This window comes from Podarcis raffonei, chromosome 13 (genome assembly GCF_027172205.1).
Source record: "Podarcis raffonei isolate rPodRaf1 chromosome 13, rPodRaf1.pri, whole genome shotgun sequence".
NCBI lineage: Eukaryota > Metazoa > Chordata > Lepidosauria > Squamata > Lacertidae > Podarcis > Podarcis raffonei.
This window is the reverse complement of record NC_070614.1, coordinates 46,406,593-46,433,933: the sequence shown is the minus strand read 5'-3', so window position 1 is coordinate 46,433,933 and position 27,341 is coordinate 46,406,593. Positions and strand designations below refer to the sequence as shown.

Here is a 27,341-nt window from a genome sequence, read left to right as displayed (position 1 = left end):
GGCAAAATGGGAGAGAGGAAAACCATGTGTGCCACCTTGGGCTCCCTGGAGGAAAAGTGAGATGTAAATATACAATGATTACTTACTTAATTAAACCCAACCATTAGAATCTCAGATCTAAGCACATCTCATCATCAGTAGAGCATAAGACTCTTAAACTCAGAGTTCTGGATTCAAGCCCCACATTCGTCAAAAGATTCTTGCATTGCAGGGGGTTGGACTAGATGACCCTCATGGTCTCTTGAAGCTCTACAATTCTGTGATTTCTAAGGCGTTTGCCACTAAAGGGCAAGTTTATTCCTCAGCTCTGATCATCCTGCTTGATTTGCCTTTGCTAAGGGCTGGAGTTGTGCAAGTCGGGGGCACTCAGATTTGAGGGTCAGATGTAGCCCTCCATGCCTCTCTAGCTGGTCCCCAGGGCTCTCCCCAGTCACAGATCTTTTCCTTGGGCCACATCCTTCACTGTCCCTGCTTCACACATTTCATGAGTGTATCTGCCTATCTGGGAGGCATACTTGAACTCTGATAATGCCTCTTGCTTGCCTGGATATGGATGTTTAGATGTGGGAGTAAGTGTAGAAACTAGTCTCCTGCACAAAGGTAACATTTTCATTGATTGCTCCACCTACCAACCATTCGGCTCCACCAACCACTGGTAAGGTACCCAGAATGTAATGTGGACTCCATGCTTAAACGAATCTCCCAACCTCAGTCTAGGTTACTGAATAGCACCTGACATTTAACACTTGGTATCCTGTTTATGTATAGCTGAAACTCCTCTGTGATGTGAACGTTCTATACTCTCTGATGTGAACATTCTATGCTCTTTGACAACAAATTTGATCTAATTTGTTTGACGTTTGATGTTTTCCTAACACAGTGTTGTCACAGTTAATATCTGATTTTAAGGTTTCAGCTGATGGCAATCATCTTGGCTTCTAATGAAACCCAACACACTGTCTAAATCCAGCTTTCAGAGCATCCTGGACCTGTCTATTTCTCAGGCAGTAAATGAATGGATTCAGAAGAGGGGACACAATCGTGTTAAGAACAGCCACCCCTTTGCTGAAGTCCAAAGTACCAACACCTTTTGGTTTTATGTAAATGAAAATGCAACTACCATAAGTGATGGAGACCACGGTGATGTGAGAAGCACAGGTGGAGAAAGCTTTCTGCCTCCCAGTGGTCGAAGGGATGCGCAGGATCGTGAGGACAATGTTGATGTAGGAAACAATGTTTATGGTCAAGGTCCCAAGGAGACAGAGTGCAGCGATGAGAAGAAATCTGAGTTCCAGGAGGCTCGTGTTTGCACACGCAAGCTTCATCAGTGGTCCACTGTCACAGAAAAAATGATTGATGGTGTTTGGGCCACAATAGGGCATCTGAAACAGCACAGCTGTTGGGACCATAGTAAACAGCAACCCCCCAACCCAGGAGCAGACCACCAGCAGTTTGCAGACCCGAGCATTCATCATGGTGGAGTAGTGAAGGGGTTTGCATATGGCCATGTACCTGTCAATGGACATGACTGCCAAAAGAAGGAACTCTGTGGCTCCAAACACAAAGTACAAAAAGGTCTGTGTGAAGCAACCAGGTAGAGAGATGGTTTTCTGGCCAGCGGCCATGCTGGCCAATGTTTTAGGAATGATAGAGGTGGTGAATCCAATTTCCATGAAGGCAAAGTGTCGGAGGAAGAAATACATTGGGGTGTTGAGCTGGTGATTCAGCCAAGTGATTATAACAATCGCAGCGTTCCCCGTTATTGTCAAAAGGTACGTGCTAAATATGAAGGTAAAAAGCAAGATTTCAACTCTTCGGTTGTCTGTAAAGCCCGAAAGTACGAATTCTCTCACCATGCTATGGTTCCACATTTTGGGCACATTCCTGCAACTAAAGTGAATAAAAATCAACCAATAGGAACAAAATTTTCAAATCCACTTTAAATATATTTTGCTACTCCATTTTGATTAAAAAAAAATCAGGTCAAAACTGTTGTGAATAATAATATGCCTCACATACAATCAGTTCCAGGTGGCGACTTCAAGAGAGAAGAATTGCGGTTCAGCTGTCTGTCTGTTAGCTCACCCCTGACAGAAGATAATTTTGTGGTGATTGATAATAGAGAGATGGGCTGACCTTTAATCACTCAGAAAGAGAAGGGATTTGTGAGCAACCTCAAATGCTTTGATTGAGGCTTTTTATGCTGTCTGTGCCTGGTGGCTCGGACAGAAGTTAGAATGAGCTGGCAAGCTGAGGAGTCACATAAACACCTTCTCTAGGTAGAAATACGCACACCCTCCCTTCTTTAAGCACTTCTGGGACAAGGAAAAGTATAACTTGGAGAGACCCCTCTACCTGCTAGTGAAAACTTACAGTCTGAAAATTTGTATCTGCCACATTCTGTCATTAAGAAGTACACAATGGAAAAGTGGACATTGAAGTGTCTAAGGTAGAGCAAAATGCCTGATTTATGATTGACAATAAAAATTATAAACAGATGAGGGAATCCGCTGCGTGAAAAATCTTTAACCATTTTCCTGTTGCTTGCCACTAAAGAGATGAAAGAACTGAAAGTAAACCAACCATTACTCCAGCAATGGAAAAGAATTTCTTGTGAGGTAAGATATGCTGGCTGTGATCATAAGGTGGAAATAGTAAGGCAGACTGAGTTGCTAATAATATTCAAACATCAAAAGCATAAAGAATGGCAAAGGTACCTTTGGATCGCCCAGTGATGTCCATCAAAGCAGCAGGTATGAATATTTCCGCTGGTTTTATTCCCAAAGCCTTTCTCATGAATGCGTATGTAGCCACAAGACAGTGGAGGTTTAGGACCAGAGTTTTCCTTCTTCTGATTGGGCTACCTTCCCAGGTGGATGAGCCCCATCTGCCACTCAGTTCCCTCTACAACACATGCAGTCACCACCTTCTTGACTTTTGGATCCACTGTTGGTCTTATCTGCTCAATCTACCAGAACCTGTCTTCACATGAAGGGGAAATTTCTAACTCGTTGAGGTTGAAGACCACTGGCTACCCTCCCTTGTTAAGCCAGCCAGTAGAAACCATTTCCCTTATAGGAGCCACAGGTGAGCCGAGGGCAGAGTGGGAATCAAAGGTGGATAAGCTTATAGGCACATATGCAAACAGGAAAACAATAAAAAAATTAGGAGCGCAAGATATGGAATACAGGTTTCAAGCCATCTACATTCAAACTCAAAAGTCAGTTCTGAGTTAAATACACACCTCTTGAATTTCACATTAACCGGAGGATATTCACATTACTGTATTTTCTTCCCACCCCCGGTTTCTGGAAGTTTTGCATCTACTTTATTCCTTCTGTGGAATAAAAACAAGGTCTTAACTACACAAGAAGAGCCCTGATGAATCAGGCCAATGGCCCTCAATGGCAACTGGCAAAAATATTACTGCCTCCAACCATGCACATCTATTCCAGTAAAGTGTTTTACGTTTATAGAAGCAGATCAGGGAGCTGCCCTATACAAGGTCAGACTTTTTCTCCATCTAGCCCAGTGCTTTGCAAGTTGGAGGGCAATGGCCCTCAAAGCTCTTATCTGGGGGTCTTTAACGTCATCTGCTTCCTGATCCTTTTATTAGGAAGTGCTGACTATTGAATCTGGGGCTGCGGATGTAGGGAAATTCTGCAATCTAATTCATGGGGAATTATTGATCAGAGGACACACTTCTCTGAATTCTGCGATACATTTTCAGTTTAAAGCACAAGATGGATATTTTGCACAGGCAGAAGTACTTGTCCTAGGAGTATAACTTTTTGGACTCCGCTTTTAACTAAGAATTCTTATTGTCTCCCCTTCCTCTCTCATGAGCATATGGAGGCTAGCAACTAAAAATGAAACATTCAAATAAAGTTAGAACCACAGTACAAAATACATTACAATACGGAATATAAATTTTCCAGTGAGTGGTGCCTATACCCTCCATGCTTTCAAGAAAATCCCCCCTTCCGTACCTCATAAAACAAGCCCTGCAAATTTTATGTCATGCATTTCTCCACCTTCACTACAATGAAGAATCTTATGATATGCAATGGTACCCATTCTGTTCCTTAAGCAGATAGTGCAGATTTGATGCTTGAGGGTGGCCTTTTCTAGGCAATAGTGATCCCCAAGCCAGCATTCACCACAAGATCGATTAGCTCTAATTTTGTCAGAATACACCAAGGAGGACTTTAGCTTTGCTTCCCAGAAGAGCATTAAAAAACATCTGATGCAAGAGGCTCACATCACACGACCACAAACTAGACCATAAGGGACAAGGTATGCCTATGTGGCTACTATGTGGCTGATTATTATTCTGTGATCTAGAGTTGAAATCACTTTGCTCCTTCTCACCGTCTCCTTTCTCCTCTGAGTTTCGATCTCGGGTATTGGCTGGGATATCCCATGAATATTTTGCCGAAGGTTCACTGAGCATTTATTTATATATTTATTGCCTTTCTGCCTCACCTTTCTTTCAAGAAGCTCAAGATGGTGCACATGGTTCTAACCTTCCCAAATTGTCTTCCTAATAACCCTGTGAGGTCGAGCAGGCTGAGGTTAATTTTCTGTACCAAGGAACCCAGGGAGTTTCATCGCTAAGTGGGATTTGAACCCTGAACTTTCAGGTCCTAGTCCAACAGTCTAAACATTCTAACCACCACACCATGCCACAGGTGTGCTTTTTAGCCAATGAATTAGTTTGCATATCTGTTAGCTGCCATTTGGTGCTTGACAGAGTTTGACAGCCACCATGGAACACTAGTTCATAATTTGTCTGAATATAAAAAAGGCTCAGTCTGAATTGTGCCAACTTGTGCTGAATAGGTATCTGATTGTTAGAGCTTCAAAATGCTCTACAGTCAGGTAGACCTGAATCTGTCTGTAGCTGTCGTATGTGTACCACCACCATCCCATTCAGAGTAGCCAACCGTCAACCACACTTTGAGGAATATGTAAGCATTTGATGCCCCAAACCCCTTTGTAAAATTGAGGCAGTTTTCAAGCATCTTTTCAGTAGCAGAGCATCTGTTCTGGATACAGAAGGTACCAACTTCCCTATCTGGTAAGATTGGTCCATCCAGCTCAGTATTCTATACCGTGATACCTCGGGTTACAGACGCTTCAGGTTACAGACGCTTCAAGTTACAGACTCCGCTAACCCAGAAATAGTGCCTCGGGTTAAGAACTTTGCTTCAGGGTGAGAACAGAAATCGCGCTGCGGCAGCGGGAGGCCCCATTAGCTAAAGTGGTACCTCAGATAAAGAACAGTTTCAGGTTAAGAACGGACCTCCAGAACGAATTAAGTTCTTAACCCGAGGTACCACTGTAATGAGTAGCAATGTACTGAGTAGCAATGAACCCTCTAGGATTTCAGGCAGGGGTTTTTCTTTCAGCCCAAACTGGAGACACCCGAGGTTGTAATTATGTATGAAACAACAGCAGCCAGAATCCTGTACACGCAGAAATGGAAAGAAGGAGAAGAACCAACCAAGGAGGAATGGCTTCAAAAGTTAATGCACTGTGTGGAAATGGCAAGATTGACAGCAACAATAAGAGATAAAAGAGCAGAACTGTTCACGGAAGGGTGGAGACCCTTTGGGGAGTATTTGAAGAACTGTTACAGTCAAATTAAAATGAAGGCAGGGTTTGAATTATGAGCAACAGGTAAAAGAGGATTGGGAAATGATCCATAACAAATTGGAAAAAAAATGCTTAAAAGTACTTTCCCCCAAAAAAACCCAGAGTGCTGGGGATAATTCAGACAGAAATTCCCAAGTGTCAAAAAAAGTTTATTTATGTAGGCCATACTACAGGCCACATTTTGCTAGGCCAAAAATGGAAAACAAGTGAGGTCCCAACTAAAGACGAATGGCAACTTAAACTGATGGAATATGCGCAGCTTGTGGACCTAACATATAGAATAAGAGGACAAGAAGAACATTTGTTTAAAGAAGACTGGAAAATGTTTATTGAATATATGAGAGGAAATTGTGTACACTTGAAAACATGGGCAGCATTAAGATAAATCCAACAGTGTAAATACCATATTTTTTCGCTCTATAATACGCACCAGACCATAAGACACACCTAATTTTTGGAAGAGGAAAACAATAAAAAAAATATTCTGAATCTCAGAAGCCAGAACAACAAGAGGGGTCGCTGCGCAGCAAAAGCAGCAATCCCTCTTGCTATTCTGGCTTCTGGGATAGCTGCGCAGCCTGCATTCACTCCATAAGACGCACACACATTTCCCCTTACTTTTTAGGAGAGAAAAGGTGAGTCTTATAGAGCAAAAAATACGGTAAGTTTTGATGGATGTAATAATGGAATACTGAATGGTTTAGTTCATGTAAAATATGCAGGGATTTATGATATGCAAAATAAACCATGGAAAGAGAAGAAGGGAAGTCATGGATATTTTAAGGTTGTTTAAATGAATATTCTAAATTATAAAACAGAATGAATATATATATATATATATATATATATATATATATATATATATGAGAATTATGAGCAGTGGAATGAAAATATTGATAAGTGAAACAGAGAATAATTGTATTAGATAAAAGTATGTTATATAAAGCAGTAGGTATAAGGTGGGAATAAAAACATGGAGTTAAGGATGGGAAGTTAAAATTTTAAGAAAAATATATATTGAAATTTAAGTAAATTTGTAAAATTTTGGGGAAATCAGTAAAAAAAATCAAAAAGAGATGTCTGAGGTTGAACTTCAGACCTTTTTCATACAGAACAAGTGCTCCACCCCTGAGTTAGGGCCCTTCTGTAATAAATACAATACAGTCAGGCTACATAGCTTTACTTGTTTTATTTATTTCGCATTTTTCATACTTCAAAAAATCTGTTCTATGTGATTTACTTTCAAAAAATGTTACAAAAATGCAAAGAAAGATTACAAAAATTCCATATTTTAAAGCTTCTCAGATGGCAGATAAATAGGATCCTCTTAAACACCAGTGTAAATTGAAACAGCTGACATGGACTAGTGGTGGACCCTAGGCTCTCAAATTTCAGTAGCACCCAGTGTGATGCCAAAATTCTGTGTTCTTCCATCTCTCACATCATTCCATTCTACATCATTGTTGCCATGTCCCACTGTGAAGCCGCTGAGGCTCTGCACCAATTGTGACTGAGCAAGTCGTGCTCCCCTAAATCCACCTCTGCATGGACCATATCACACATTCTCTGACACACAACATCAGTCTCCAATTGATATTCACCCCTGAAAGAAATCCAGGGAATTCAAGCATTTCCAATTTCCTCCAAAGTTGATCTCTGATTTTCATGTGTGATTTGAGGTTGGTTCTATTCCCTTGTCCTAGAAAATCCAACAAGCGCCTTAAATCCAGCCTTCAGGGCATCCTGGAACTGTTTGTTCCTCAGGCAGTAAACAAAGGGATTCAGAAGAGGAGACACAACTGTGTTAAGAAGAGCCACCCCTTTGGTAAATGCGAATTCATCTGTGCCTCTGGGTTTAATGTACATGACAATGCAGCTGCCGTAAGTGATTGAGATCACTATAATGTGAGAAGCACAAGTGGAAAAGGCCTTCTGCCTCCTTGTGGTTGATGGGATGCACAAAACGGTGAAAATAATAATGGTATATGTGACAATATTTATGGCCAAGGTGCCAAGGAGACAGAGTATAGCACTGAGGAGAAATATGAGTTCCAGGAGACTTGTGTCCCCGCATGCAAGTTTAATCAGTGGTTCAATGTCGCAGAAAAAATGATCTATAGCATGTGGGCCACAAAAGGACAATTGAAATAATGTAATTGCAGGAGCCATCATGAGCAAAAATCCTCCAGCCCAAGAGAAGAGCACCAGCAATGAGCAAGTTTGATGATTCATTATGGTTGAGTAGCGAAGAGGATTGCAGATCGCCACATATCTGTCAATGGACATGACTGATAGCATAAGGAACTCTGTGGTTCCCACACTCAGGTATAGATACAGCTGTAGGAAACAACCAGGTAGAGAGATAGTCTGTTGGCCATTGGCCATATTGCCCAATGCTTTGGGGAGGACAGTGCTGGTAAATCCAATCTCCAAGACTGCAAAGTGTCTTAGGAAGAAGTACATTGGGATTTTGAGCTGTTGATTCACAAGTGTGATTGTGATAATCACAGTGTTCCACATTATTGTCAAAAAGTACATGCCAAGCAGGAGGGTAAAAAGGGAAATTTCAACTCGTCGGCTGTCTGTAAATCCCAAAAGTGTGAATTCTCTCACCATGGTGTTGTTCCTCATTGTTGGCACTTTCCTAGAAGTAAAATGAAGAGAAATGAAGAGTCTGGATTCAATGTCTATAAGTCATTTTAAATTCAAGTAGCTGTTTGTTTGTTTGTTTTGCCATCAGGTCTCTGCTGTACAGTTGCTAGGAGATTGAATAGGTGATTGCTGGAACAGACCTAGATCCATCTATAGTTTAGATGCTAAGTCATGTCCATTCTTAGTTAGCCTCTAGAACTTTGTAACCAGAATTGTGATGCCTCTGTCTACACCACTGTTCTCCCCCGACCACAACCTCTCAACCTGCTTTTCAGTTAAGTCAGAATCAGAATGCTTTCCTCACATCTCTCTCATGCCATCTAGTTTGGCCATAACCTGGCTCATCTCATGCAATTTGATAGCAAAAGACACAGTGCAGACACAAAAATGCCTCTTTTAAACAGTGCTTTAAATAATCATACGCTTCACAATTAGTTACCAAGAAAGAAAACAAGAATGTCCTATTTTCTATGCAGTAACTGATTTTGGATCACAATATTTAAATACAAGTTTAAAGTCATCTCCATTGACACTCAATAGTAAATTATCAGCAAAGGCCAAAGATTTATACAATCTGAAGAGAAACCAGAGTAAACTACACACCTCTTGCACTTCACATTAACGGGAAGATCATAGAATCATAGAACTGGAAGATGATAGAATCATAGAATTGTAGAGTTGGAATTGACCCAGAGGGTCATCTTGTCCAATCCTCTGCAATGCAGGAGGCCCATATGGACATTGAACCCATGGCCATATTCCTCGCAATGGACTGAGCTCCTGTTGCTCTGTCCCAGCTCCTGCCAACCTAGCAGTTCGAAAGCATGCCAGTGCAAGTAGATAAATAGGCAGCAGTAAGGTCCATGGCGTTTCTGGGGGCTCTGGTTTCCATCAAGGTGTTCTGTTGTGCCAGAAGTGGCTTAGTCATGCTGGCCACATGACCCAGAAAGCTGTCTGTGGACAAATGCCAACTCCCTCGGCCTGAAAACAAGATGAGTGCCACAACCCCATAGTCACCTTTGATTGGACTTAACCATCCAGGGGTCCTTTACCTTTTACCTTTACCTTCTAACCAACTGACCTAATTGAAATGTTCACATCCATCTTTTCCTGGTTTCCAAAAGTTTTGCATCTACATTCTTCTCTCTGCAAAATAAAAGCAATGACTTAAGAACATAGGAACATAAAACCATAACAATGTAAGAATAGCCTACAGGATCAGGGCAATATGTCCAAATTCAACATGGAAAGAAAAAAGGCCCATCTATGCCTACCTGGGACCTTCTGCATGCAATATGAGCTATGACCTCTCAGGTCCAATGGAGGAGAGACCTTCTCTTTCTGTCTAAGCAAAACCAAAGGACCATAACTATATTCTCAGCAATCTGCATTCCAGCAATCTCTGCAATGTTATTGCCTGGCTATCTCCATTGTACCCATTCAGATCCTTGAGCAGATAGTGCAAAGGATATTCAGTCTTTACTTCTCAGACGCAACATCTTATAGGCAATGGTGCAGCTTCATGTTCCTAAGCAAGCATTTAGCGCAACAGATATTAGCTCTTAGTTCATTATGATGCTCTAAGGACCTTTGCTTTGGTCCCTGAAGGAGCAGAAAAGCCACTTAACATTTGATCTTTTTTTTATCTTATCTACAGCAGGGATGGCAAGCAAAATAAAGGGATTACCAGTCATCAGACTTAAAGTAGCAGAAGCCCCACCCGTTTTCCTTGAAATCTTACATATTGATATAAATTTGATATCACTTGATATCAATTTCTCATAAATAAATTTTATATTGTTTTTTGTTTGTTTTATGTTATTGTGTAAGCCATGCCTGCGGGTGGGGGTCTACCATATATACGTTACGCATTTGGATGTATGGAGTCGTGCTGTGTGGTTCCTACCCCCGCCCCATGCAAAGGGTCCATTGAACATAGATTTGTTTTGGGGAGTGTGTCTCGTCCCTTTGAGGCCACTGCAGATACTGCAGATCTGGCATATAGACTTTTGTTTTAAATTTCCAATTATGTTATTTTCATGCCCCTGTCCACTACCCAACCAATAGGAATCAGGGATGCAGATGACCCACCACAGTCACCCTGTAGGAGCAGGATCCATCACAGTGCTGGGGAGGTGGTGTCAATTTTGTCTATGTATCCATTATGTTTGGTTCCCCACTCACCAACACCATGTGACAGCCCCTTCCCCAGCAAGATGCCAATGGCAGGTGGGCCAAATTCAAGTCCTCCAGCCGGCAAGAGAGTTCTCAGGTCTCTTGATTCCCTTGGGCTGCAATTGGCGATAGCAGGCCACAACACCACATCATCATCATCATCATTTATTATTTATTATTTATGGGGTCATGCCCTGTATCTGGCTTTCCAAAATATGACAGTTCTATGAAGAACAATGCCGGATTAGGCCAAAGTCCCCTGTGGCCCAGTATCTTGTTCCCACAACAGCCAACCAGGTTCCTATGTGAAGCCCACACACAAAATTGGTTTCAGCCTGAGCCTATTTCATATGACGCACAATAAGTTTGTTGCACCTTAGAGAAGCAGCATTCATGTCTACTGTGTATTGTTAGCGAGCAAAGGCTGAATATCTCTTGTGAGATATGCTTAGGGACACAAACTAGCACTTAAGGACATGAGCCAGGTTGCTTTGGTGTTCACTCCTGGGGCAAAGAGAAGGAGAAATGTGTGTAGCAAAATATCGCCGAGGTCACTAGTCTGTGAGCCAAGACAGCAAAGACTCTTTGGCAAAGTGTTAAGGACGTTGCATGTTCAGAGGCCACACAGAAAAATAGGCTTAAGGAGTGAAATCTTTACAATTGTTCAATCTCCCTGGTTAGTGGAAGAATGTCAGCATCATCACCATGGCCTGAAAGTTCTAGCAACCAACTTTGCATCTATACAAATGATAACACCACCCCCTTTTCTAAGTTGATGTTAAGAGGTGAGTACTTTGCTACAGCCTTTGGTGATACAAAGTATTTGCTTTTGTAAAATAAAATGATTTTGCATATGAGATGCTTATTCACAGAATCATTTAGATTTAGCTATGGTTATTGTTATTGTGATGCATCATATATGGAGATGTCTTTGAAGAGCATTTGGATGGGAATTGGCAAGGGCCTGCTTTGGTGGAAATATCACTGCAGACAATCCCCATGTCCCACCCACCCATCCAAGTTCAATGAAAATATGTTGCTTTGGTTCTGTTCCAGGGATGGTAAGCGTGATTATTCACATGTCACTGGACTCCAACCCAGGGCTGATGGGGGTTTAAGTCCAATAATATTTGGAAGGCCATCTCTGATCTAAATAGTCTGGGAGTAGGGTCTCTAAAGGACTGAAACAGATCTACTGGTCTGATCCAATTCTTCATGATATCAGTAACAGTCACACTCAGGCAATTGCAGAGAGTTAAAATTGAATTTTTAAAGGCTAACACAGCTCTAAGGTTTGATTTCCCATTCATTTTAGGGAAGTGCCAACAACGATGAACAACTCTATGGTGAGAGAGTTTATACTGTTGGGTTTGACGGACAACCATCAACTTAAAATTATACTTTTCATCTTGCTAATTGGGGTATACCTTTTGACGATAATGGGAAACATACTGATTATTGTAATAACACTGGTGAATCAACAGCTCTACACCCCAATGTATTTCTTCCTACGACACATTGCATTTGTGGAGATTGGGTATACCAGTGCCATTGTTCCTAAAACACTGGACAACATGGCTACTGGCCAGAAGACTATCTCTCTAGCTGGTTGCTTCACACAGTCCTTTGTGCACTTTGTCCTGGGAACTACAGAGTTCCTCTTGCTGGCGGCAATGTCCATTGACAGGTATGTTGCCATCTGCAACCCTCTTCGCTACTCAACCGTCATGAACAATCGGGTCTGCTCATTGCTGGTGCTCTGGTGTTGGGCTGGGGCATTGTTGCTGATCATCGTCCCTGCAGTTGTATTATTCCGGATGCCCTTTTGTGGCCCAAACGTCATCAACCATTTTTTCTGTGACAATGGGCCATTGGTCAAACTTGCATGCACTGACACCAGTCTGCTGAATCTCCTCAATTTCATCACTGCTACCCTCTCCCTCCTTGGGACCTTGTCTGTAAATACTGTGTCTTATGTCCACATTATCTCTACCATCATGCGCATCCGATCCACTTCAGGGAGGCAGAAGGCTTTCTCCACTTGCGCTTCTCACATCACGGTGGTCTCCATCACTTACAGCAGTTGCATTTTCATGTACATAAAACCCAACCATGACAGTGAATCGGACTACAGCAAAGCGGTGGCTCTTCTGAACACTGTGCTGGCTCCTCTGCTTGTCCCATTCATATACTGCCTTAGGAACACACAAGTCCAAGATGCCTTGAGAGGAGCATGTAGACAGCTTGTTGCCATTAGGAAGGACTCAAGTTGATTTGGGGTTCAATTGACACCAGAATAAACATTAATATTAAGCACTGATCATGGAGACACCCATTCGAAATCGGAATACTAGATTTCTTTCAATATCTGAATGCCAGTTATATTCTAGTACCATACATGAATAAAATATATACCTTTGTTTAGAAAAATCAAATAAGAAAAATCAGATGAAATTCAATATAATTTTTTGCAAATGCAAAACATACATTCTTTTTGGAAGGTGATAATTCATGTAATAAATGAAATGAGAGACTATGTTTTGCCAACTAATCCCTTTTGGTTATGTTTATTATTGACTTATTTTACTGCATTGAGAGATGGCCATTCATTTACAAGAAGCTGCCTGTACAATAATCAGCTGCAGTGAGAATAATCTTTGTTTTCTGACACTGGCTGATAGATTAATGCTGTTATGAGAGGATGTTCATATGGTTAAATTGACAGATCTGGTTAACATGTGAGGAAGAAGACAACACAGTAATCAATTTATTGAAAAATTGAACCCTTTTTGTTAACTATGGGTGGAACAAACTGCAAGATAACATTGACCTGTATATTTTGTAAGGAACTTTATGCAGCCAGAATTAGGATAAGGCTTTAAATAGCAAATGATAAGTAAATAATAAACTAAAATTCTTTTTCTGTCTTTTGATTCTATGTAACAAAATACATTATTATGGTATTATATATATTTGATTTTGTATATTAAAGACAAACAAATAAATAATTTCCCACAGGTACAGAATTGATTTTGAAATCTTACTCCAGCAATGTCAACTGGAAAAGTGAGCCATGTAGTCATGAAAAATAATCAGAAGTTTATCAGAATTAGACTCCAAAGGAGAAGCATTGAGGCATGATGTCGAAAGCCAGCAAAATCTATTAAACCGGAGTTTGCAGCTAAAGAACTAGTAAGATATTTCAAACCATTCAGAGCTGGCCCTACTACTAGACAGTGTGAGGAATCTGCCTCAGGTACCAGATGCTGGGTGCTTGTGTAGTCCATCCATCATTCCCCCGGAGTCCCAGACGTTAGCCTGCTCTTCATTTGCTAACCTAGATGGCTGTACTTGGACACAGTGGAGGTTGCTGTCCCATATATAATGTTGAAATAGATCTGATAAGGTTCTGTGTGTGGAATCTGGTTGGCCCATCTTCTCCTTTTCTCAGACAGGAAAATGTGTAAATTTGTGGAATTCCTTGCTTTTTATGCACAATGCATTGTGTCCCAGTTAACCTCACTCACTTTGAGTGGCCTTAGGAAGCTCTGATATGCTTGCCTCTCACAACTAAATACCTTAGCATACAATGCCTACAGACATTAAGTGCTGTGAGCTTCCCTCAGATTTCCCTCTCTTCTTGGTCTCTTGCTCCATTAGTTCCCTACTTCTTCCCAATCCAGCCTTCTCTTCAGTCACTAAACATTCCCTTGTGTTTCTCCTTCTCCATTCATTGCCCATTCAGTCCTTTCCTGCCTATGGATAACCAGCTTCCCCACCCCCGCCATTATTTAATGAACATTCAGGTACAGCCAATCCATTTCAGTGTGCCCAAAAGCATAAGCCCTTCTCCTCATGACATTCACACCTACTGGTGACATTCATATCCTCCACCACCAAATTTGTCCCTCTGTGTGGGGTAGATTCTGTCAGGAGTTCAGCCAACACTTGAGTAGGACCCTGGCAGAGACACATGCCCGACTGGCATGTTCCCTCCCTGCTGGTCAATCATTCGGGAGCTTCATAAGCTTTCTTCAGCCCAAACATCACAGCGACCGATGCCAACCAACACCGGCACACTTAGGGATCCGCAGAGTTTGCGCATTTCGTGTGACAGACCTCAGCAATTTAGCGTTTTGGCTAATCTACTTTATTTACATATAAACACACACGGAGCACTGCAACATAGCTCCCTCTCTCTCTCTAGCATCAGACAGCAAAGTGAGAGAAAAAAGAACAAAGGACAATAGTCCCACTTCATAGAACACAGTAACACAAACATCCTGTCTCCGTCACTTCCCACTCTGTGAAGTCAAAACATATAACGTCATGTGAAAGACAACAATCCCATGACTGCAATCATGGAGCAGGAATTCTAACAGATTCATCTTATTTTTTTATTTTTATTTTTGTTAATGTCTATTTTACTTCTGGGCTGGAGGAGGATTATAAAACTGAACGCAATGGGCCATAGAAGGCCTGGTTATGACAATATTCATGGAATCATGTCATATTGTACAAGCTCAGTATAGGTAAGTGAAGCTTAGGCAGGCAACCTACATGTCAGCTACGCTCCTTCGCTGACAGGGAATGAGGAAGATAACAGAGAGAGAGCAGCTAGGAATGGAATGTACGGGGGGGGAGAATCCGCAGAGAGCAGCAGTAACTTGATCTTGAGCACAGAGATAACGGAAGGGAGAGCCAGAGTGAAAGAATGCAGCTTGTCAGCTCAGACATGGACTTGGACACAAGAACACCAGCAATGCTCTCTCCAAAATCTCTTATGGTCACGAGACTTTACGAGAAGCGCGAAAAGGAAAGGAAGAGAAGGTGGGGGTTTTCCTGTTGGGCGAAAAGGGGGCAGAGCTTAGTTCCGGCAACTGTGCCATCGGATGATGCTGAAGCCTAGCTGAGCTCTGACCCAGGGTTTGTTATTTGATTAATAAATCCGAAATAATGAACTGCCAGAGTCGTCTTGCGTGTGTCGGAGAGACCCAAGCCATTACACTACATGTCATTTGCAGAACATTAGAGCATGTGATGGATTCGGCCAAAGTCCCATCTAGTCCAACCAGGTGCCTATGGGAAGCCCTCCTGAGCAATTTTCATACAACGTACAAAAAGTCTGTTGCTCTTTAGAGAAGCAATATGCATGTCCCTTGTGTATCCTAACAAGCAAAGAGTGAATACCTCTTGCATCATGTGTTTAGGAAAATGAACCAGCACCTAGAGATTGCTTCAGTCTTCACCCCTGCAGCAAAATATTACTAAGGTAACTAGTTTGTGCAGAAAGAAAGCAAATAATCCTCCACAAAGCGTTAAGGATGTGGCATGTTAATGGGTTGTGGAAACAGGGAGTGGGAGCCTAAGCTCCATTTACTTAGTTATCAGGAGAACATTGCCACCATCACAACGGATGGTTTACTCTTCACCATCACAACCTACAGGTTCCAACAACTTGGTTTGCATTTGTGAAAATAAGAGCACAGTCTCTGCTCCCTAATTTGATTTTACTGCTAATTGGTGAGTATTTCACTACAACCTCATGTTTTGGCAGTGCAAGAAGTGTTGCAAAGTATTGCAAAAAAATTAAAAAGGGAACTGATTGTACATGCGTGCATATTTACAACATCATTTAGATTAGATCATGTATGGAATTGATTATGATGAGCCTTTGGATGGTGACCAAGAAGGTCCTGCACTAATTCATTGGTCTGCTGGGGATGGAACATCAACTTTTAATATTTACAGGACCCCCCCCCCATGTGCAATAAAAATCTTCTGCTTTGGATTCCAGGTAAGGGAAACCTGTTTTTCTCCGGATGTTGCTGCACTCCAACTGCCATCAGCCTCATCCAGCATGGCCAATAGTCATGGAAGATTGGAGCGGGAGTCTTAACATTATCGAGAGAGTCACAGGTTCCCCATCCCTAATCCATACCATTCTAAATAGCCTGAGAGCAAAGTCTTTGAAGGACTGTCACATGCTATATGAGAGAGACTGTTCTGAAATATATGTTATATAAATAAATGCATGATACAAAACAGAACAAAAACAACCTGCACCTTTACCTGGAAGAATAAATGAGAAGAGAAACTGATTAAGGCTTTATGGTACATTTATGCGCTTGCCGGATATAATGGGAGTTGTAGTCCAAAAAATCTGGAGGACACCACATTGGTGAAGGCTGGTTTACATGGTAGTTATGAGTCCTTTTGGACAGAGACAGCAGATCATTGACTACCAGATATGGGGTGGGTGGAGGGAAAGACACAACAGAGAACAGCCATCAGCTTGCCTGTGGCTGACAACCAACAGAGGTGGATTCAGGGGAGCACTGCCAGTTCATCCGCATTGGATGCTGAGCTGAGAGGATGGCACAGAGGGCACCACAGCAATAACTTATAATGAAGGCCAGAGGTGGTGGGGTGCCAAATTTCAGCATCACACAGGGTGCTGCTGAAATTTGAAAGCCCAAAGTCCATTGCTGCAACCCCTGAGATGATCCAATACTTCATGATATTAGTGGCAATGCAAGAATCAAAGCTGAACAACTTGTCCTTATTTTAAATGGTCAGTATTGAAATGAATGGTGTCCCTTTACTTACAGAGATGTGCCTAAAATGAGGAACAACACCATGGTGAGAGAATTAATACTCTTGGGCTTGACGGGCAACCATGAACTTGAAATTATCCTTTTCCTACTGCTAATGGGGATATACCTTTTGATAATAATGGGAAACATACTGATTATTCTAATAACACTGGTAAATCAACAGCTCTACACCCCAATGTATTTCTTCCTACGACATGTTGCATTTGTGGAGATTGGGTATACCAGTGCCATTGTTCCTAAAGCTTTGGCCAACATAGCCATTGGCCAGAAGACTATCTCTCTAGCTGGTTGCTTCACACAGTCCTTTCTGTACTTTGTCCTGGGAACCACAGGGTCCCTTCTGCTGGCAGCAATGTCCATTGACAGGTATGTGGCTATCTGCAACCCTCTTCGCTACTCTACCATCATGAACAATCGGATCTGTTCATTGCTAGTGCTCTGGTCTTGGGCTGGGGCATTGTTGCTGATCATCGTTCCTGCAGTTGTATTATTCCGGATGCCCTTTTGTGGCCCAAACACCATCAACCATTTTTTCTGTGACAATGGACCACTGATGAAACTTGTATGTGCCGACACAAGTCTGCTGGAGCTCCTCAGTTTCTTCATTGCTGTTCTTTCTCTCCTTGGGCCCTTAGCCATAAACATTGTGTCCTACATCAATATTATCTGCACCATCATGCGCATCCCGTCAACCACAGGGAGGCAAAAGGCTTTCTCCACTTGTGCTTCTCACTTTACTGTGGTCTCCATCACTTATGGCAGTTGCATTTTCTTGTACATAAAACCAAGAGGGACCAGTGAGTTAGGCTTCAGGAAAGGGGTGGCTGTTCTAAACACTGTTGTCTCTCCTCTTCTGATCCCATTCATATACTGCCTGAGGAATAAACAGGTTCAAGATGCTCTGAGAGCAACAATTAGACAGCTTGTTTCATTTTGGAAGGGTGATTCAGGTATATCAGAGCAAAAAAATAATACTAAACAGTAAGTATTGATACATATGGTTGCTGAAGCTGTACTTAGAAACTAACTTTCTTTTGTCAACTTCTAGGAACTCAATGTCATTTATATTCTGGTAATATATTGTGGGATAACCAGCTTCATATAAGCAATATGCTTAAGTTAAATTAATGCATGAAGGGGTTAATGCCATGGTGTAAGCTGTCCTGCCAGTCTTAGTTCCCTCCACCTCACACAGGCCTACTGTTGTACTTCAGTCAACCAGAGAAGTTCAGTGGTGAAAGAGGTCTGAACTAGTTTCTCCAAGTTCAGACTGTGTGGCTCTTACGAGACATTCTTGTGTTCCTATACCAATTATTTAAGAAACTTCACCACTGTAACTAAGCCAAGTTTTACTGCCTGTGCTACATTTTTTTTTAATGCTGTATGGAAAAGCACATGAACCTGACCTTTGGAAAGTTTGTAAGTAAACAATTTCTTTAACTTACCAGACGCAGGGTCTTTTTCTATCATAATGGAAGAGGGAAATTTTGGAAGGAACTCACAAGGGCATATTTTAAAGGTCTAATGGCCTATATTTCCACTCTTTACTTTGCTGCACAGTTTGCAATTTTAAATCTCTGCTGCGGTTCTCTCACCAAAGAGTACTTGCCCCAAATCTGGATATTGGCATTGAAGGAATTCTCCTTTTAATACCATATTTTTTTCCTTGCCACCAACATGTATGTGGGAAATGTGTGTGTGTGTGAGTGAGTGAGTGAGAGAGAGAGAGAGAGCGAGAGAGCACTGATTCACCAACACTGTATTCAGGAAATGTGAGACATTTTCAAGAAAAGAGCAAATACAGATAATCTGGACACAGAACTCCCCACTAGCCTACATTCCAAAACAGGAATTCAGGAAGTTATGGTATGAAGTTTGTAAGGAGTGTGGTTTAGTAGTTAAGAGTATTGGACTGGGACTGGATAGCTCAGGCTTAAATCTGCACTCAACTTGTAAGATCCCTGTGTGACCCTTAGGCCAGTCAATCTTTCTTAGCCTTACCTACTTCACAGACTTCTTGCGAGGATAAAGTGTGGAGGAGAATCAACATATATCGCCTTGAGCTCCATAAAGAAAGACAGAAAATGCATACATACATAGTTACATATGTGCATACATAATTCATAGGCGTGAGACAGTGGACACTTTTTGGGGTTTGATGCTGTGTGGGAAAAGTGATACTTGAATGGTCACTTGAGTTCCACAAACATACTGATGCGTCTTTGCTTGCAGAAGGCTTATTGATTTTGAGGAATATTTCATCAAAGGGGAGGAGAAGGTAATTCCTGTTCTTTCCTTCTCTCTACATTGTCCCATACTTCCCTTCAAGTCTGCTCTAGAAGGTTGGAAGACCCTGTGGACCAGCATGAGACATGATGTTGGGAGCTAGAAGAGAAACACGATACAGTATTTGCTGAAAAACACCTTCCCTAAGTTGAAGGACAACATAGAAAACAAGGCTGACTATTTGTTCAATTGTTATGAATGGAGCATTTGTTAGAAATGTCTGTTCAGTCACCTGAGGGCACTGTGCTAGTTTAGGAGGTTAAAGGAAAGACCATGTGGCACACAAAGTTTAGTCCTTCAACACCTCACCATTTGTCAGGCTTTGGGGACTCGGCTTCCTCCCCGCTTTGGCTGGAGATAAGCAGAACAAAGCAAAAAGAGTTGCGTACCATTTAAAGAGTCTTGAATGATCACAGCAAAAGAACAAAGCAGCCATTCTCAGAATGATGGTGTTTCCAATTAAGGTTTCCACCCACTTCCTCTCTAGTCACTTCCGCGCCTTGCAACTGCTTCGCTTTCTGGGCTGCCACCTTATCTGCTCACTGTGATCTGGGGCTGGGCGGATGTGGGCTTTCAAGCGAGAGAGTCAGATAACTCTCTCTCTCTCCCAGTTCTTCTTCTCCTAGCTGTTCACCACCACCACCACCCCCAGTTCGTCCCAACTTTTGTCTTCAGAACTATGCCCCTCTGCAAACCACTGCTTCAAATCTATACTGCTCCACTGCTCCTGGGCAGCTGCACAGTCCTGGTCAGGAGCAGGGGGCGGCTCCCACCATTCCTCATCAGAGCAGTATTCCTCAGCCTGGTCTCTGACATCATTGCTCCCTGCTGCTCACCATCCTTGCATGAAGTGGCCCTCTCATTCTAGCCAATGGTAGGGCCAGCACTGTCCATTGGTCCATTGGCCAAATCAAACAAAATTAACAAAGCATCCCAACAAAAATTTTGCATTCCTTAGATAGCCAACTGATACCACCCTAACAAGATGTCAGTTCCGTGTGATGTAGAAATTAGGTCTTTAGTGTGGTGGCACTCCTCTCTCCCATTTCATGCCTGACAGAGACCACCTGTGTTGTTTTCAAAGCACCAACTGATGACCTTCTTTTTCAAGGCATTTAAGTGGAGATTTTTATCATCCCTGGCTGTATCTACATTGAATTTGAAATTGTCTCTATATATGGCATTTAAAAAAATGTTTTACATACAAAACTGTTGTAATTGTTTTATCATCAGTGCTTTTATTATAAAATATATTCTAGATATTTTATAGGCAGTGATTCATGAATAGGGGTAAAATAAACTAAATGAATCCCAGCTTTGAAGTAAAACAGTCCCTGCCTCCCACATCCCCGTACACAAAGTGAATTCTCTAGTGAATTTAGTTATGGTATTCACCAATTAACCTCAATGGGAATAGTTACAAGAGCAAAGGAGGAAAAACTTTGGCAAGCATGATGATGTCATTCTTATTGAACCAAGAAAGATGATCATTATTTATACAGGCACGAGAAGCAGCTTGAAAGATTTATCTCTCCTTCTTTTCCCCACCCCAGTCCCCACAAATTTTCCTCTCGCCGCTCTTTCCTTCTTTCTGTGTGTTCCACTGGCCTGAATGGGACACTGCTGTGGGCAGCTTGAGGAAGAACCATCTACCTTGGGCCTGCCTATAAGAAACAAGTCTAGAGTGAGAGACCTGGAACTGTTATCATTGTAGAACTTTTGTGGGTGAGGTGAGAGTTTGTTTCGACCCTGGGTGAAAACCTGGGGGCTGAGAGTTGTATTAATGTAACATTTTTATATGCAACTGTATATTTTTGTAATATTTTGTTTAAGTTGTCTGTGGTTGCTTGAGATTTTTGTACACTGCTTAGAGATATTTTTAATATATTAAGTGGAGAATAAATTAAATAATCAACCAATCTTCAGCTAGTGGGTCAGTACCCACTAATAGATCATGACCTGTTCCAAGGTGGATTGCAACAGGAGAAAATATATGGCAAATATTAAGAAATAGGTCCATAAATGTATATTTGCCTTAAAAGCAGATCCTGGATCTGTAAAGATTGAAGGTCAATGTGTTGACTATTTGAGAAAGATATAAATGTTTAACTTAACATACACTGATTAATTCCTCCCATTGTTTCATTTTCCAAATTGCTTTATTCTTGGTTGCTCATATTTCAGCATTTCCTACAGATTGCTATCAATGCTGCCTTTAGACATTATAACAATGACTGGAGACATCTTGAGTTTTCCATTACCAATTGGATTTCTTTTCTTTTCTAGAAAACCTTCCCTACAAATGAATGATGAATGCCTACAATGGAAAACAAGTCTACCATAGTTGCGGAATTCATCCTTGTGGGCTTCACCAGTGTCCGGTGGCTACAACTTCTCCTGTTCGTACTTCTCCTCATCATCTACTTCTTGACCATTGGTGGGAACGTCCTCATCATCTCCATCACCTTGCTTGACCATCGTCTCCAGACCCCCATGTATTTCTTCCTCAGAAATTTCTCTCTCTTGGAAATTGGTTTCACCTCTTCCACCATCCCCAAGGTTTTGCTCAACCTGGCCTTTGATGACAAAACCATTTCTGTTGCAGGCTGTTTCACTCAGTCCTTTTTCTATTTCATACTGGGGACCACTGAATTCTTTCTCTTGGCTACTATGTCCTTTGACCGATACGTGGCCATCTGTAATCCACTTCGCTATACAACCATCATGAACAGTCGTCTCTGTACCCACTTAGTGTTGGGTTCTTGGATATTCAGTTTCCTATACCTTATTGTTCCTCTTATTTTGTTGTTCCGTTTACCCTTCTGTGGCCCAAATGTCATCAATCACTTCTTCTGTGTTAATCTGCCATTGTTAAAGCTTGCTTGCACTGATACTCAGTCCCTAGAATTGCTTGATTTTCTCCTGGCCACTTTCAGTGTCCTGGGAACTTTAACTGTGACCATAGTTTCATATTTTAAGATTATTTCTACTATCATGTACATCCCTTCAAAGGCAGGGCGGCAGAAAGCCTTCTCAACCTGTGCCTCCCACCTTCTGGTTGTCTTCATCTCCTATGGAAGCTGCATTTTTATGTATGTCAAACCAAGGCAGAGTGGGGGACTGGCCCTCAGCAGAACGGTGGGTGTTCTGAACAATGTGGTGTCTCCGCTACTCAACCCGTTCATCTACAGCTTGAGGAACAAGCAGGTCAAGGAGGCCCTGAAAGATGTCACTGGTCAGAGAATTAAGTTTTCTGGGATTTTCAAGCACTGATGATTTGAAATGGGACTGTAGAAAGGATTTAGAAACATGGGAAGGTGTCTTGTACTGAGAGAGACCTTTGGTGCATCTGGCCCTGTATTTTCTATACTGATGGGTAGAGGCTTGCCAAGGGTTCAGACAGAGGACATTCCTAATCCCATCTGGAGATGCAAGGGATTGAACCAGTGACCTTTTGTGTGCTCAGTCAAATACATGCTACCACCACACAAAAGGTGGATGTTCTGCCCAGACAAACCCTGTTATTATTTTGCTAATGGTGATCCTTCCTTTTCCTCTTTCTGCTCCTTCTATTCACTCCCCTCTGAATCAAACAGCAACAGTGTTCATTACATAGTATCAGTGACTAAAACAATTTAGGTAAAGAGCATCCAGGTTCAGGTTTGAACTTGTTACCAGCAGAATGAATTCTCATTGTTTCCCAATGGCATTCAGTTCTACGGATTTTCTGGCAACGTACGCAAAAGCATTCAGTGTGAATGGTTTGGCAAAAAATCGAAAATTGCTGAGATAATAAAATAAAAAGGAGGGTAAAAGAAGGAAGAAAGCAAAGTTTTGGAAGAAAATGGTTTTCTTTTGTTAGTTACTGCCAATATACAGTGGTACCTCGGTTTGCATACGTCTTGGTTTGCATACGTTTTGGATTACAAACACGTCAAACCCGGAAGTGCATGTCCGGGTTTGGAACCTTTTTTTTTTTTGGATTACAACCCTTTTTTTCTTTTTTCTTTTTTTTGGACTACGAACAATTGGGGGGGGGGGAGGCCTCATTGGTGAAAGCGCACCTTGGGTTACAACCTGTTTTGGTTTACAAACGGACCTCCGGAACGGATTATGGCTGTAAACCGAGGTACCACTGTATATGTAATTCTCATGTAAACCAATGAAGATTTTAAGTTGTATGAGTAACATCTCACATAATGCAATTCACTCTAGGCTTTGTTTTTTTTATAAGATATTTATTAGCATTTTCCATTTTATACAAACAACAAAAGAAAAGATTAAAAAGAAAAAATAATAAAAACACATAAAGTTCAAAGCTTATTTTTCAATAACATCTTTCACTGACCTCCTCATACCTCCCCTTCTTGTATTCCAGTTCGAATTGTTTATCCAGCAAATCCTTATCTCCCAGCATTACAATTAAACCCCTTATTTTCTATCCATCTTCTTATATTATTGTAACTTAAACTCTTGGTTATATACAAAGAAAAAAGGGACCATTTTTTCATAATCTTGTTGCCATTACAGCTAGAAACCAATTAATTTCAATCCTGCATCATTCAACATTCATTAATATTGCAATATTTTTGTAGATAGTCCTTGAATTTCTTCCATTCTTCTTCTGCCGACTCTTCTCCCTGGTCACGGATTCTGCCAGTCATTTCTGCCAGTCCCATAAAGTCAATCAACTTCGTTTGCCATTCTTCCAGAGTGGGTAGATCTTGCGTCTTCCAATACTTTGCGATGAGTATTCCTGCTGCTGTTGTGGCATACATAAAGAAAGTTCTATCCTTTTTTAACACCAATTGGCCGACCATGCCTAAGAGAAAGGCCTCTGGTTTCTTCACAAAGGTATATTTAAATACCTTTTTCAATTCATTATAAATCATTTCCCAGAAAGCCTTAATCCTAGGGCACGTCCACCAAAGGTGAAAAAATGTACCTTCATTTTCTTTACATTTCCAACATTTATTATCGGGCAAATGATATATTTTTGCAAGCTTGACTGGGGTCATGTACCACCTGTATATCATTTTCATAATATTTTCTCTTAAGGCATTACATGCCGTAAATTTCATACCTGTGGTCCACAACTGTTCCCAGTCAGCAAACATAATGTTATGTCCAACATCTTGTGCCCATTTAATCATAGCAGATTTCACCGTTTCATCCTGAGTATTCCATTTCAACAGCAAGTTATACATCTTTGACATAATCTTAGTTTTGGGTTCTAACAGTTCTGTTTCTAATTTTGATTTTTCCACCTGGAAGCCGATTTTCTTGTCCAAATTAAAAGCCTCCATTATCTGAAAATAATGTAACCAGTCTCGCACTTTATTTTTTAATTTCTCAAAACTCTGAAGTTTCCATCTATCTCCTTCTTGTTCCAAAATCTCCCAATATTTCGGCCATTTGGCCTCCATATTGAGCTTTTTCTGAGCTTTCGCTTCCATTGGTGACAACCACCTTGGGGTTTTATTTTCCAATAAATCTTTGTATCTTATCCAAACATTGAACAATGCTCTCCTGACGATATGGTTTTTTAATGCTTTATGTGCTTTAACCTTGTCACAACATTCTAGGCAATACATTCATCTTTATAACTGCAATTCGACCCAACAAGGAAAGCTTCAAATTTGACCAGATTTCTAGATCTTTTTTCACTTCCATCCAACATTTTTCATAATTATCTTTAAATAGATTCCCATTTTTAGCTGTCATATTCATCCCCAGGTATTTCACTTTATTCACAACTGTTAAACCTGTTTCGTTCTGATACTTCTCTCTTTCAATCGGTGTTAGGTTTTTCTCTAAAACCTTAGTTTTTTACTTATTCAATTTAAATCCTGCCACTTGGCCAAATTCTTGAATTAGTTCCAAAACTCTTTTCGTACTAGATTCAGGCTCCTGTAAGGTCAAAACTAGGTCATCTGCAAATGCTCTCTTTTTCTTTTTTTTATAAATTTTTATTGATTTTCCAACATGAATTAAAACACATTACAACTAACAATACATAGACAAACAAACATATAAACACGTATAATTTCATAACCTCTTTTTCTTAAGCCTTATTTCAACGACTTCCCCATACCTCCCTTTTCTGCATCCCTGTTTTAAACTTTTTCAGCAACCCCTAATTTCAATTACTTATGATTCACTTTCTTTAATCCTTTTTCTCTTACCCAATCATTTATCGCTGCAATTCTGTTTTACGTTACCCATGACATTTTAGCACTCATTGATTTTACAACAGTTCTTAAGATAAACTTTAAATTTCTTCCAATCTTCTTCCACCGTCTCTTTTCCTTGGTCGCGGATTCTGCCAGTCATCTCAGCCAGTCCCATATAGTCTATCACCTTCGTCTGCCACTCTTCCAGCGTGGGTAGTTCTTGTGTCTTCCAATACTTTGCTAAAAGAACTCTTGCTGCTGTTGTAGCATACATAAAGAACGTCCTATCTTTCCTTGACACCAATTGGCCTACCATGCCCAGGAGAAAGGCCTCTGGTTTCTTATGAAAGGGACACTTGAGGACCTTCTTAATTTCATTATAGATCATTTCCCAGAAGACCTTAATCCTTGGGCACGTCCACCAAAGGTGGTAGAAAGTACCTTCAGTTTCATTACATTTCCAGCATTTATTATTGGACAAATGATAGATTTTTGCAAGCTTGACTGGGGTCATGTACCACCTATAAATCATTTTCATAATATTCTCTCTTAAGGCATTACATGCCGTAAACTTTATACCGGTGGTCCATAACTGTTCCCAGTCAGCAAACATGATGTCATGACCAATGTCTTGTGCCCATTCATCTGCAAATGCTCTCAACTTATACTGTTTAGCTCCGACCTGTATACCTTTAACCAACCGGTCCTTTCTAATCATGTTTAGCAGGACCTCCAGGACCGAAATAAAAAGCAATGGGGAAATTGGGCATCCCTGTCGTGTCCCTTTCTCTATCTTAAATTGTTCCGTAACCACATTATTTACAATTAGTTTAGCCTTTTGTTCAGAATATATTGCACCTATACCATTCTCAAAACCTTGGCCTACCCCCATACCCTGTAAATTCTTTTTCATAAAACTCCAAGAAATATTGTCAAAGGCTTTCTCCGCATCCACAAACATCAGAACTGCTTTGGTGTTTATATTCACTTCTAATTTTTCCAAAATATCAATAACGTTCCTCAAGTTGTCTGACAAGTGTCTTCCTGGGAGAAAGCCCGCTTGGTCCTTGTGAATCTCTTTCATCAAAACTTTTTTCAATCTCTTGGCCAAGATATCAGCAAAAATTTTGTAATCCACATTTAATAAGGATATCGGACGGTAGTTCTTAAGTTGAGTCTTTTCAGTTTCTGTTTTCGGTATTAGTGTAATATAAGCCTCTTCCCACGATTCTGGTGCCCTTTTTCCTTCCAAAATCTCATTACAGACTTCCTTCAATGGTTGCAATAACCACTCTTTCAAAGATCTATAGTATCTGGAGGTCAGCCCATCCGGCCCTGGAGACTTGCCTAGTTGCATATTTTGAATGGCGCCTTCTATCTCCTGGTCTGATATTTTACAGTTCAACATTATTTTACTTTCTTGCGAAATTTTTTGTAATCCATTTGTTTTCAAAAAACAGTCAATGTCCATTTCATTCTGTGGCCCTTGTGCATATAGTTGTTTGAAGTACTTCTGGAAGCAATTTCTAATCTCATTTGGGTTATGTATATCTTTTCCTTCTACTTCCAAATTTGTGATGGTGTTTAGTTTTTGTCTTTTTTTCAGTTGCCAAGCCAAAAGTTTCCCACATTTGTTCGCTGATTCAAATGTCTTCTGTTTCATTTGTTTAATTTTCCATTCTATTTCCTGGTTCATTAATTCCATATATTGTACTTGATAAAGTTTTATTTCTCTCAAAATCTCCTGCAACTTTGGCTTTACTCTCAATTTTTTTCTCCC

The 27,341-nt window shown here is 40.9% G+C and overlaps 5 protein-coding genes across 5 annotated transcripts; 3 read left to right on the top strand and 2 right to left on the bottom strand.

Annotated features, from left to right (window-relative positions):
* Positions 1-938: 938 nt before the first annotated feature.
* On the bottom strand, positions 939-1,877 carry LOC128399092 (olfactory receptor 6C74-like). Its single transcript, XM_053360355.1, has one exon. The coding sequence runs from the start codon at positions 1,869-1,871 to the stop codon at positions 939-941; it is 933 nt and encodes a 310-aa protein (XP_053216330.1). The 5' UTR covers positions 1,872-1,877.
* Positions 1,878-7,344: 5,467 nt separating this feature from the next.
* On the bottom strand, positions 7,345-8,289 carry LOC128399091 (olfactory receptor 6C74-like). The gene has a single exon (XM_053360354.1). It carries the CDS (start codon positions 8,287-8,289, stop codon positions 7,345-7,347), a length of 945 nt encoding a protein of 314 aa, XP_053216329.1.
* Positions 8,290-11,816: 3,527 nt separating this feature from the next.
* Positions 11,817-12,758, top strand: LOC128399090 (olfactory receptor 49-like). The gene has a single exon (XM_053360353.1). It carries the CDS (start codon positions 11,817-11,819, stop codon positions 12,756-12,758), a length of 942 nt encoding a protein of 313 aa, XP_053216328.1.
* A 4,351-nt stretch (positions 12,759-17,109) lies between these two features.
* On the top strand, positions 17,110-18,087 carry LOC128399089 (olfactory receptor 49-like). Its single transcript, XM_053360352.1, has one exon. The coding sequence runs from the start codon at positions 17,110-17,112 to the stop codon at positions 18,085-18,087; it is 978 nt and encodes a 325-aa protein (XP_053216327.1).
* Positions 18,088-21,701: 3,614 nt separating this feature from the next.
* On the top strand, positions 21,702-22,661 carry LOC128399088 (olfactory receptor 49-like). The gene has a single exon (XM_053360350.1). It carries the CDS (start codon positions 21,702-21,704, stop codon positions 22,659-22,661), a length of 960 nt encoding a protein of 319 aa, XP_053216325.1.
* Positions 22,662-27,341: the final 4,680 nt, after the last annotated feature.